Source organism: Atractosteus spatula, chromosome 8 (assembly GCF_055471065.1).
Source record: "Atractosteus spatula isolate fAtrSpa1 chromosome 8, fAtrSpa1.hap1, whole genome shotgun sequence".
Lineage (NCBI taxonomy): Eukaryota > Metazoa > Chordata > Actinopteri > Semionotiformes > Lepisosteidae > Atractosteus > Atractosteus spatula.
Window position 1 is genome coordinate 35,218,366 of NC_142713.1, and position 14,180 is coordinate 35,232,545.

General features: G+C 34.6%; 1 protein-coding gene across 3 annotated transcripts in view; it reads right to left on the reverse strand.

Annotated features, from left to right (window-relative positions):
• Window positions 1-14,180, reverse strand: part of LOC148829506 (periphilin-1-like) — a 96,131-nt gene that overhangs the window by 13,127 nt on the left and 68,824 nt on the right. For all 3 annotated transcript variants that reach the window (XM_088923234.1, XM_088923236.1, XM_088923235.1), the window contains one exon: window positions 12,445-12,579. In XM_088923234.1, the coding sequence (XP_088779360.1) occupies window positions 12,445-12,579 (135 nt within the window). The remainder of the gene's footprint in view (window positions 1-12,444; window positions 12,580-14,180) is intronic.

Here is a 14,180-nt window from a genome sequence, read left to right on the forward strand (position 1 = left end):
AACATATACTGATTACCACTCCCTTCACCAGCTGAGAGGTCACATTTCCAAGAAACACAGGGAAAAAAAATCTTTAAAACCAGCTGTGCAAAGTTGCAGGGCTGTTTGCCATTGTTTATAGCCCAGATGTACATAAATTACAGATGCCTATTCTAGAATATTCTAAAATGCAACAAAACTGACAGTAGCAGATTCCAGGTCATATTGGGGTTTGACGATGTGTACAGAATGTTAAGTTTTTCCATTGACAAAATGAACAATCTAATACTTAATATTCTTAAACAGTAATGAAAAAGGAAAGAAACTTGTCATCCATTTCCATACAAAACCATATTATCTTTAATAAAAAATGCAGACAAATGTATTTAATTCAGCAGAACTGTATAGATAAACTGAATCTGTCTTTCATTTAGTTTATAAGGAATACATTAGAATAAATCAAATAAAGAATCATGTATGAGGTACGCTCTTCAACACAGATTCATCTCTGACAGTTTCTTCCTTTTATTTTGGATATGTGGCAGAGCTTGTGTTTGTTACTGTTTAGTAATTTTTAATTCTATAGATTGAAAAGATAAGATAAAATTGACCTTATTCCTCATTTTGAGTTACTATGCAGTAATTTTACAATCAAATTCTGTGCCAATGTGTCATTTAATATATTTAAGCAGGGCAGATTGTGCCAAAATTCTAATGTATTGAAAGAACAATTATCAAGCACCGACTGATAGTAGGACTGGGAATATTAAATCTATCTTTTATTGTATTTTTGGTCAAAACAAAAGTTAAATTAAATTATGCATAGAAAAAATGCATAGTTTTCTATTATTTTATTGCTTGCATACCTTATAATATGCAATCTATGTTATGTAAAGGAACAAGTAATAGGTTTATTCCATGCTGAAAAAAAGAAGAAAGAGAACACAACGTTTCGGCCGTGGAGCATTCTTCAGGTGCCAGGTGACAGGTGTCAGGTGACACCTGAAGAAGGCTCCACGGCCGAAACGTGTTCTCTTTCTTCTTTTTTTCAGCATGGAATAAACCTATTACTTGTTCCTTTGCAGCCTACGCATGCTGACGCAGCTACCCACCTGATCTATGTTATGTGTCTGCTCATTTTATATTTATGTTAACTTACAGAAACAGCAAAAGTGGTTTCTACAAAACTTCTCACAGCTGAAGGACAGGAAAAGATAAAAAGTGAAGCACCTTGAATTTATGACTGACTTTCACCAACATGCTGCAGACATTTGGACAAAGTTAATTTACATCCCTTGCTTCCTTTAAATCATTTTAGTCTTTGCTGAAAACGGTTTAATTGATATGCTTTTACCACCCATGCAGACACAAGAACAACAGAAACTTTAATAGAAGATAGTAAGATAAATTTAAGATATTTAATTAAATAACTGCAAAATGCAGATTAGGCAGTTTTCCCATTCCCACTACTGGTTCAATTATTTTTAATAATTACATGCATGTGAGTATAAATATGATATTTCTAACCAGTTTTGTAAAAATATGTTATAAATAGCATATTGTCTTCTTCCAAGTTGAGTGAAAAAGCATTTATAATAAAGGTCTTACCTACCCAGCTGTGAGGATAAAGACTATTATATGAACTAATGTTTATGACCTGTCTTAGCTTCAGAGTTTGTGTCCATGAGACAAATGCTGACAAGGTTAGATAATGAACCTGTAATGTTCCTCTATTGCCCCCAATATAAAGCATAAAAATAAATGCTGCTTAAGTAAGGACCCTTTCCAGTCCTTATTGGAGATTATTTGTACTTTTAGTAACACTGGAGGACACCAGTCAAATACAAAGCTCAAAGTTTCCCTTTCAATACCAACAACTATGAAAAAGAACATTCTTCTTTATTCTAGCTACCTAATTAAACCACTTAAGGTTACAGTAGGACATGCAAATGGTGAAAACAAATGCAAAATACAACAAAGGATTTTTTTAAATTACACATTTTTATATCAACTTCAAATAATGCTACTGTACATGAATATTAAATTATTATTTTTAATATTTAAAAATACTTATTTTAGCTACTGATAAGTTATACAATCTAACCAACTCAGTTTAGTACTGCTACATTCTTTAAAATAGCTCAGTAATCTAAAAATCAGGTAGAACCCATATGCCTAGCTGTACAACTTATTTTGTTCTTTGCCAGCAATGTTAATTTAAGTATCCTCATTGGAGTAAAAACAAACTATTGGCGTACTGTTATTCTTGAAAATACTTAGAACTATATGAGTGGAGCACCTATACGGAAAAAAGATCCTAGGGATTAAACAATGTAGATTTAGAAAAGATAGATCAACTAACTTGGTTTATTGAACAAACAACAACAGTAACAGACACACGCAGAGCATAAGTTCTTCATAAAAGAATAATTCTCAAATTACAAGCAAAAGTCATTCAGGAAAATGCCTGTATTTGGAATGACTTAGTTAACAGAAAACAGAGTACAGAGAAGGTAAGAATGCTCAGATTGAAGTTATACATTTAGTGCCATGAGGACTCTAGTTCTTGCTCTTCCTAATTTATATCAAAGATCTAGATTCCAGTATAGTTGATAAATGAGTTATGTTTACAGACAACACCTAAACAGGCAAATTAGCAAACAAAGTGTTAACACGCGGCAATAAAATTAAAAAAAACATTTAAATAAAATTCAAGAATGGGAAAACACTTGGCGGATGACATTTGATGTGGACTAGTACAGTTTTATAAGGAAGAATAAAAAACAAACTATAAATACAAAACTGTAAAGCTGAGATAGCTACTTACGAAGAAGACTTTACAACTTTTAGGAAGCATAAAAGGATACATAGCACACAATGTTAGGATACATAGTTTGAATCTTAAAATATAAATAAAGGTATGCCATCGTTTTGTTTAAAATAGCAAAATCCACTAGTAAGGCCTCCTTTAAGATATTGCGTAAAATATTATCAAATGATATTGCTGCTTTGGAATCAGTCCACAGAAGAGAAATCATACATTCCAAGGTTTCAAGAAAGGTTCTACACTAACAGGCAAATTACAAGGAGACCTGATATAAGTTATTAAACCCTCAAAGGTACTGACAAAGTCAACAAAGCATACATCTTTAGAATGAACAGTGAAACTCCAACTAGAGGACACAAGTGGAAACTTCATGGACATGCATATGAACGTGATACCAAAGGGTTGGACGGAACAAGCTAGTAAGCCTTTTTGTTGAAGCCAATACCATTATCTTCTCTCAAGAAATTGGTGAATGAGATCCTTGTAGCAATTAACTACTGACTATCCAGAAGTCTAGATGAATTAAATGGTCTTCTCTCTTTTTAACCGTTCTTATGTTTTTATGTGCTTATACTAGTCTTAACACAAAGATAATTTCTACTGTCTTTCTATAAGGTAAAAAAAAATAGTATACTGGCTCACACACCTAGTATTATTCAATTACATAATGACTCGTATAATAAAATAATTTTAGTGTGCTTACTTTGATGCAATCTGATACCATGCTTAAAACAATCTGTTCAGAAATATATTTCAAAATAACTTGGAAACCAAGGGAAAGAAAAGTCATCATTCATCACTGTTAATATATGTTGTGTGTCTAGAAAGACTGGGGATGAGGGATAAAGAAATTACGCGGTCAGATAATCCTCTGACAAACCACTTATTGCTATAACTTGTAAGAAGAATGTTTTAGAATGCTATAATAAAAGAAAAAACATGAATCCACACAGATCTGCACAGTCATTGGGAAAAAGTGCAAATGAAAAAAAAAGAAAAAAGGCTAACACACAGAAAGGTCATGATCACAGAATGACTTTAAATGTAATATGCCTGAAGGGATACCTCCAAACTAAAACCGAAAATAAACATTGAAACTAACATTTTCTTTTCTGACCTCTTTCAGGTATTTAATCCTTTACACATCGTTAAAGTTAAATTAAAAAAATGCTTTGGATTGAACAGTAATTTTTAAAAAAGCAGACAACTTATTTCTAAAAAAAACTGAAAATCAAAGCTTAAGTATTTATATAATTAAGATTTAGTACACAAATATTGTGTATTTTTATATATGTCTAAAAACATTACAATGAGGTGTTAATAAGAGGGACAACCTAAATGAAACCCCAGCTGGATGAAACAAAAAAATGCTGTCCACTATCCATCAGATTCTCCATCAAAAGAATGTATTCAAAGAGTAAGTCAGTTTACACTGAAACATTACCCATAACAATGCTGTATCAACAGTGAAAGAGTGGTTTGCATTTGTTGAACAACATGGATCAAAAAGAAAACAGAAAATCACTTGATGTTTGAACCATGTGTGTAATCTATGTAATAAGAAACTTCCAAAAGACAAAGAAATGTGATACACAGATCAAAATCAAAGCCTATTAACCTGGCATTAATCTAAAGGTGTAAGTATCCTATGGAAAAAAAAAACAGCTGAAGTCAGAATATTATGTTAATTGATTTTAGCTTCAAATTCAAATTTCCTTTTCTAATCATTGTCATTAGGGAAAAGGGTACTAGGGGCCCTTAGTTGTTTTACACATTCATTAAATACAGTTACATTTCTGCTGCATTACAGTTTGTGCAAATTAATATATCTCTGAAAGCCTGAACCATGTTTTTTTTCCCCCACAATTTTTACAATCATAGCCACTTTAGTGGATGTTAAAATCTGTCCATATAATTCATCAACACATCAGGTCAAATGCAAATTTCAGAAAATGCACCCAACAGACATTGTATCTAAATAGTGACAAATATTTGAGGGTCAAATGAAGAAGTCAAATAAATGTGATCTGTAATGCACTGCATTTGATTTTATTGAGTTTAATACTAATATCATATTTCCAATGAAAAGCCAATATATTCATGCCAATAACACTGTTTCACAAGAATATCAATAAGACATTTTCCAGCAGAAAAGTATCCCATTTCAATGCTGGCAGTGTCACTGTCAGCTACATGCCAGATCTTGTGACAGGGAGCCAAGTGCTTTGTCTTACACTGTGCTTGTCAGATAAGACTGACTCAGACACACCAAAAACTAGATATACAGAATGCAAGCACAGGAGAGGTAGAATGGGTACAAATGAGAGGAGGACAATTAGCTGAATTTGTAGTTGCTAATTTATCTGAGGAACTCAAAGGCTGTTTCCTGAAGGAAGCCAGGGTATCAGCTTCAAAAACACGGCTGACTAGCTTCTTCCATAATCCCATAGGCCTATATACATTTCTTTGTAATACTGGATTTGGAATACTGGAAAACTAACAAGAGATCCAGGAAGATTGGCATAACAGGAGAGAGGAAAGGATGCCTGTGGTTTTTCCTTCAAAAAGCTTTAGGTCAGGTATCTTCCAACTAGCTTGCTCTGAACATGTTATCATATGAAGTGTTTGATGTACTGACTTAGTGGTTGCATAGAAACCATCTGTATTGGTACACAAGCAGAAGAAAGTCTGTTACTGCATATATATTACACTCTTTGCATCAAACTGCTTTAATCCTTTCAAATCCACCATCCAGAAAACATCTGGCGATTCTGCTAATACAAATTTTTGTTTTAGGGTGCATACCATACCATTTTTACTAAACGTGGCATCACGGTGGTGCAGTATTTAGCATGTCTGCCTCGCAGAGCTGGGGTCCTAGATTCACTTTCAGACTTGGGGTCCTATCTGCATGGAATCTGTATGTTCTCCCTGTGTCCATGTGCGTTTCCTACGGGTGCTCTGGTTTCATCCCACAGTCCAAAAACATAATGGCAGGTTATGGGACTTCAGAGAAAATTGCCCCTCTATGTGTGTGTGTGTTTGCATCTGTCTGCCCTTTGCCAGACTGGTGTTACTTGCAGGGAGTACCCTGCCTTGTGACCGTTGCTTGTCAGGATTGGCTTTGGCACCCCCACTACCCTGATTTGAACATCTGAAGATAGATTTGAAGATTCTGTTTAAAATACTTCATTTTTAATCTTAACATTTTATGGCCTTTAAAACTATAAAATAAACATGTTGTCAGCTGTTTACTAGGACAAGATAAATGTTACACGCATACATTAGAAATACCTTATAACATTGTCTTATAAAAGCCTGTATAGTAGCCATGTCCCCAGGTATTAAAAACTAACTTCCTTAATCACAGCTGGTTAAACAAACAGGTTATTATACAAGTCTATAATGGGTAAAGGTTATCTAAATATGTAATTGGTGTGACTGACAATAAGAATTATTCCCAAGTGCTTTATTTTCAGCTGTATTTGTTTCATTTTACCTTGTACATCCTGAAGTAAACAGGTGTAAAAGAGCTGCTCCCTTGACAGTACAATAAAATCTTTCTGACATGAACCCCCGAAGAAGAAATAAATGTGAAGACAAGCTGAGGGAAATGCTGTCCTTGGGTAACATGAGTTTCATGTTACCTAGCCAGTAAGAGGATTATTTTTCTGTTTTCCACAAAGCAGTCTTTTTAGAAGATATTTTTAACTTACTAGCAAAAATAGAAGACAATTATGCAGAACCCACATAACAGGATCCGTAGCACTTACAAAACCGGAACTGTGAAACACAGACAACATAAAATAATACTCTAAATAGTAATTAGACAGTGAAACTTATTTAATAGATTGCTACACTGCATTATACTACTAATTAATAGGTAGATACCCTTGCAAATTCTGTAATAAGATGAGATAATACCAATGTTTCATTTTTCCTGATTTTAAAAGGCTAGAATTTCTGCACTGATTACATGTTATCAGTTTCTTATCCAACTGAAGATAAATTGGGCAACATTAATTTCTTTGTGTAAACCTTTGTGTAAAACTGCATATATTTTGGAGCTTTACTTTTGCTAGCAGATGGTTTGTTAATTGATGATTTTGAAAGCTGTGCCAATAAAAACAACAGTAATGGCATTCTAAAAAAATGCACTCTGTAGTGAACAAGTATTTGAACTCCGGCCTTTCTGGGGAAGAAAATTGCACCAAAGATTGCACCAAATTTTACTGCTGGCTTCTTAAATAGTCTTGAAATAGAAATGCTTAGCTGTCCAGGGAAACCAGGGTAGGTATTTAATTTGAAGGTAGGTGTGCTTGAGTTCTGACATCATGCATACCCTTTATAAATGGTCTTGTCTAAAGAAGATATATCAAGCTGCTTGCGGGAAATCTTCCACAACTCCTTGTGTAATTGTAAGCCTGTGATGATGATAATGTATTTTAGAGTTATCTGACTGTTTAGTTCTGCCAGGATCTTAGAGACACAGATAGGAGAAAGAAAGAATATTTAAGAAAAACTGAATAATACTCATTGTGAAACACATGTTGAGTTTGATCAACACACTATTTAACTCTGCAGCCTTTTTCCTTTTGGATTTACAATTTTCACTGAAGCATAATGGATATGCTAGATGTCACACATTTGGAAAATATAGCACTAACTACCCTCACCTTTGACAAGGTGAAACAAACAACAACTCAAGAAAGATTCCATCAGTAACAATTCATTATCTCTGCAGCAGTAATCAAATACTGAAGGCAATGGTTATGTGATGGTGCTGCCTGGCACTGATTTTAACAAGCCATGCTAATTAACTTGTGCTTTAAAATAAAACTCACTCGGCTGCTCCTTTGTCTCTACTCCCACATACTTCCGCAGTTATTCACATGCACTGAATTCTGTATATTTCAGAAAACCTAGCTACAGATATTCAAAATTAAGTAAATAAAAGGCTTTAAAATGATGTACACCTTGTAAGAAGGGAAAAAACTAGTTTTGGAGTAAAATAATTTTGCATGAAAAGGTGTTTTCAGATTGCAGTCTTGAACATCTTAATGCTTTTTGAGTAATTAATCAGTCTTTTGCAACATTTTACTGTCAGTCTGCATGGATTTTGGTATATTTGGCTGAGCAGGGTTATGTGTAAAATGAGTTGCAAAGATTCTTTGCCCATTTCCATAGATAATGAGTTGACATCATGCCTGGCACCTGCACGAACAGCATTTTATCACATTAGACAGACAAATGATCTCATACTTTCCCAGAACTGTTTCAGGGCTCAGTACAGGGGAAGAGACGGAAAGGATCCCAGTGAGGTTCTCTGTCCTGACATCTCTGTGGCTTGAGAACTTTGCTCTTAAGTGCATCATCATATATTGAAATCCTACACAAAAAACCGGGAGTGCATTTTTTTTTATTTTTATGTGCATGTTATTTTAATGTCTCAGTACTTCACTGGCTTGTTAGTTGTAACAGCTGGAGAAGATGGTGATTTAAAATGCTGAGCAGACTGCTCACTTCTGTTCCTTTCCACATTTCACCAGCAAAAACATATCTACACAATTTATAAGGCCAGCTGAATATTTGACCAACAAAAAGTTTAAGCTAATAAAATGTAGAGTAGGTTTTCTCAGTACCCTAAAACCTAAACCAAGTAAAAGTGCAAATTATAATAAAGACCCCAATCCTTTCCACACTAACTGTGCACATGCCTGACCATGGTAAACTGATTTCTGAGGCAACCAGAACCAGAGAACGTGACTGTGATGGATAGTTCTTATTCAAGGGATATGGATTTGAATTCCTGCCAAAGTAAATTAGACTGTTTAGCTGGTCTTGCAGTATTGGTGTATGGAACATAGTGTGCATTTTCCTGTGGCACTCAGTAAAACACGCATATTCAAAACCTGAGAAACGACTATTTTCAGGAGTGGTCTGGATGGGTCAGCACAGGAGCAATGTAGACGCGATGGCTAGACAAGATTGAGAAGAAAGAACAACAGCTGAAAGATACTTGGTATGCACTGGAGACTGTATGCCACATTATAATAGTCGGTAATGCCTGTGGTTGAAAGAATTCAGGATTTCATAAAATCATCAGCTATTACAGCTACATTATTAGCTGCAGTCTTCAATGACTGCTTTTTATAAATATATTTAGGTCAACTGAGCATCAGATATTAAAATTATAACAGTCTTTACATAATTCTAATTTCACTAATAATGTTCAAAGAACTCAAACTCCAGAGAAGTTGACATTTGATTTAAAACTTACTTATTTTGATAAAATAATAAAACCCCAGTGAATGACAGATTGGCTGTTGCTTGGCAACTGTCCTGAGTCATGCACAGCTCTTCAGCTATACTGGGGGTAAATGCAGAATAATCTTTGGACTATCCCAAGGGCAGTGGCAGAGGCTACCCAAGCAAATGGCACTGACTTTGTCCATCTAGACAGGTAAAACAATGGGGTGGGGGTGCCATAATGGTATCTTCAAAATAGGTGGGCCCAGGAAAATAGATACACAACCGCAGCCAGAAAGTACAAACCACTGCTCCTGTTTTTCATTGTAAGGGAAACAAAAAGCAAACACAACCTAGCTCCTCTTTGACCTGATAACTGATGAGCATAACCCAGCAGCTAAGATACTTACCAGGTTCAAAACAGCCTCTCAAAAAAGGTCTCTGAGACCTTCACAAAACATTTTCCAAAATGGGTTTCTTTCAGAAATTCTGAAATTTCCAAAAATGCAAAAACCTCATGGTTCTGTAGTCTCACAGCCACTTGGTCGGTTTCTTCCTTCTCCCTCTGGTAGATAAGCATAACAGAGAAATTGCCCTCTGTCTTCAAACAGAAGATCAGACCGACCTTTTGAAACCTCAGCTTCCTGCTTTTCAAACTGTCACCACACCAATTGTTTTACAGAAACTTACCAGGTGACTGAGGTCAGCGGCTCATTCCCCACAGCTTTCTGGGGAATGTGGTTCAGACAAAGGATGCCACCTTGTCTGAACTTGTACTATCACCATAGTTAACAGTATTCAGTTAAAGGAATACATATTTCAAATGAATAATACTTGCATGTAGAGAAAAGTTACAATTTTTGCTTTTCTTTATTCTTAAAAGAAATGCAATTTTAAAAACTCACATCGCATAATCCACTTACACTTCCTCCTTCGATTCAAACTGTCAAAAAGTCAGATTTTTTTTTACTGGAAAAAGAACTAGAAAAGGATTCCAGAAGACAAGTGAATCTAGCACCCACAGTTTACTCTGTGGAGAGCATCCAATGTAATCACCAAAACCTCTTCCTTTACTCCTTTTGAAAACATGGATTTTCACAGCTCTGCCACAATATTTATGCAGACATGAAGTTACGCACTTAAATACCAGCAAGAAGCCAGAGTCCAGTGTGTTCCTCCTCGTCTTAAAGAACTGCAGTCAACCTCACTAGTTGCTTAGATGTATATATACATACACATCATTTCTTTAACAATATTCATCAGTCTTTAAATTAAAATTAAAAACAGTAAATGTAGTCTTAGATTATTTAATACACAAACCCTTCAAGATTAACATAAAAACTCACTAGGTCATTCATGATGACCAGCTCTTTATAAATAATGGATTGTTTATTTTCTCCTATCTGCCACCATTATTGTGGTGCTATGTTTAAATAGTTTTATTCTTTTGTTTTTTTTAAGAGACGGGAAACCTACTATTACATTTAATGAAATGAAAAATTAAACAAAGGTGTTGAAATAAAGGAAATTCTAATTATTTAAAGATACTTAAAAGTACTGTTGAATTATTATTTTTGGTTTATGTTTATGTTATCAGCATAAACTCGTATCTCAGCCTGGCCCCCTAACTCTAATTCATAAGATATTAGAACAACTGTTTTGTTTGTCAACTATTAAGAATGGTGCACTCCCAGCTAATTTCTGGAGGCTCAGTATGCCTCCAGTAAACACTATGACTATCACTATGTTTTTCACGGGTGGCCGAGTACTGCCGTTTAGGGACAGTTAGGTCTAAATTAATTACTTTGGAAGAGGGAGAAATTGTAATTACATCAGTTAATATTTGCCATCAGAGACCTCAGGTGAACTTCTCATCTATTCCTTCCCCTTGATTCCAAATTGGAAAGGTGTGTCACACATATGTGCTGAAATTATAGTTTATACCACAGCGCTTCAGGCAGCTGAAACTCAAGGAGGCTGAAACAAAAACCAACTTATGTGCAGGAGAAAGTGTTAGGGTAGCCATTTTTACTACATGACACACACTCCTTGTTTACACTTTCTGATCACAAAGAAATGTAATTCCACTGCATTCCACCTTGAAACACACAAACAAACCAGCAAAAACTTAAACCAAAAAACAATTACTGGAGCCTCGCAAGTAGCTCAACTGGTGAAAGTGATCACCTGAGTGCAGGTTGAGCACCATAATCATGGGATCAAACCTGGGTTGTCACTAGCTGATGGTGACCAGGATTCCTCAAAGTGGCTGCACATAGTGTGTCTCCAAGGGTAGGGTTGAGGGTAGGCCAGGGATCTCTGGACCAGCAGTGACACAGTAAACTCTGGACCCTTCCAGTCAATTTCAGACATTTGGTACTCTAAGGCAGGGATGCTGGAATATGTTGCCTGTGATATGGTAAAAGACAAATTGCCCAAAATGGGCAAGACGGAGGAGTTTGCTTACACCTTTTCATTCACCCCTGTATGCAGTTGTAGGGTTGGAAGCCAAAATGTAAAAAAAACACACAACTGGCTATTTCAAAAATAAAAATAATTAGCGATTCTAAAACAAAAATATTGTTTTGAAATTGTAAAGAAAACGTGCGCATTTGATATGTCAGTAATGTCTGTATTGATGGGTTATGTAAATAAAGATGCTCTTTCTTAGTGCTATTTTCTTGAGTACCTAAAGTAACACTAAGAAAAACATCTTTACTTGCATAACACATCTATACCAACTTTAATGACTTAATTGATGATAGGAAAAACTGCTCACTATCACTATTGTCGTAATATGGCACTTACTTGGCTATAAAATAACTATGGTGAGGAAGTAGTCCATGCCATGAGTACTTGTACATCAGAACTTAAAAGCTAATTCTATTCAAATTAAATTATGAAGAGCACCACAGTGCCCAATAAGCAACACAGACACAGTTCTTTCTGTCAATGCAAAATGCAAATGAAATTAAATTTATAGCTACTCAATGGTGTTTGCAATTGTGTGTTCCACAATAAACCAATACATACCAGTCTAAATAAACAGGTTTTCTGGTTTGTAATCAGACAGCAATATAATTCCACAAAAATGAATAATGATTAATTAATTTAATTAATATTTTAATAAATAATTAAAATATATGTATGATATCACGTTAAAGAGTGCTTATATTTTAGAACCCGATCAAGTTTATTTAGTTTTTTTATTTAGCGGGGAAAAAAGCTAGAAGTAATATAATGTTAAACTCTAGTATAATTATGTATTTGAGTTTATCATCTAAACACAGAAATAACTTCTACATTGCAAGCAGAATATCTGACAAGGCCCCTGCCTTGGGCTTATAAATATATTAAAATATACCAATAAGAAAAAAGAAATCCCCAACCTGTTCAATTTCTCTGGCTTTTTCTGCAATGGCTATAGCCCGTCGCTCCTGAAAGTCATCATTCAGAAATTTGGTTGTATCGTCTCTGCTCGGCTGATGTTCCTCTTGTTCCCCTTCAAAAACTTGTAAATCATCCTAAGAAAAAAGGAAAAATAGTCATTTCCTCACCTTTGTAAAACCAAAGTTATTTCTGAGAAGAAATAAAAACTTCAAGACTTCTTGAAGACTTAGGATGGAGGGAGAGGAGTATGTGCCACTTCTTATCTTCACAATATCCTTTTGCAAATAAAACACCCAGCTAATGATCAGGTCTGTTTTGCTTTTCATAATGATTTCTGATTGAACAACTGAATATTTTTCACATATAACAAATAGAAGAGTGATCACTCTGTAATTCAGTTTCCTGCTTTGTATGTCAAAGTAATAAACAAATGCAAATTTATGTGCAGTTACATTAGTTTAATGTGAAAAATGGGATTTATAACATAATTACATCAATTCTAAATCACTATTTAGGTTTCAAGAACCATATTTTAGATTTTAACTTAATCTTGATCATTGTAATTCAACCTCAGTTTATACCATCTCTAATATTGGTCTAATTTCAAATGTGTTGTTGGTGTCATCTGTGGTACAAATATATTAGAAAGCTTTAAATATGTCCACACTACTAAAGCTGTAATTTTAGCAGATAAGGTAAGCTTAGTATGATGCAGATAGGGCAGTTATGAATATGTCAATCTGTAAAAGTAGTAGTATTTAGTATGTCGTATTTAGATAGATTAAATGTTGAATGCAAATTTAAAGTGACCTGAAAAGCAAGCTAGTGGAAGTTTAAGAAAATGTCAGAGTACTCTAATTTCACCAACTGAATTGTTAACATACATTGATCTCTCTGTCCATTTGTACACATTTACAGCAGAAGCCCCCCCAGAAAAGTAATTTTTAACTCAAATGGTCTTAAGAAAGTAATGTTAAAAATATTTATGTAATGTCTGTAAGACCCACAACTTAGTGTTTGATGCTTTCTATGATTAGGACCTTAACAGGGCTCCACTGGGCTTAAGCTCATCTCACAGCTGCTGCTCTGACATTTCTGATGAATGTATTAAAAAGAAAAAAATATTAACCAAACATGATAAAGTACATAACAGAGGACATACATACATTTGAACATTTGACGTTCAAATAATAATGCTGTGTATCTGAACAACATGAATGGTACTTCTTTAACCTTATGTGAAAGGTCTTTTAATGAGAGACTATTAGAAGCACAGTTACAATTTATAGAAAAAAATCAATTGTACCATTATCATTATTAAATCAATTAAAATATCCACTATTATACATTAAGATTCAAATGTGTGCATTTTCTTAATGGATAAAAAACACAAGTGGAGTTTCCTTATTGTCTGTGTGTATTCTTAGATTTTACCACTATTGGGCATTAGGTGGACTGCTAAGCAGATTGTGCTGTGTTATATATATAGCGAACAAAAAATAATTATGCTCTTCCATCTATCAGCAGCAGTTTTTCTGCTGCAGCAACCCAGAGTCTTTCTCTGAATGAAAATACTATTATCACCCCGGTGAACACCAGTCCATTGCAGGGCCATGGAAAAAGAAACAGACAATAGCCATCTTAAAACAGCCAATCACATCTATCCACCATAACCACTCCACACAGAAGGCACCTTCAGACCTTCACAGTTGTTCTTAATTCGATAAAAGTAATC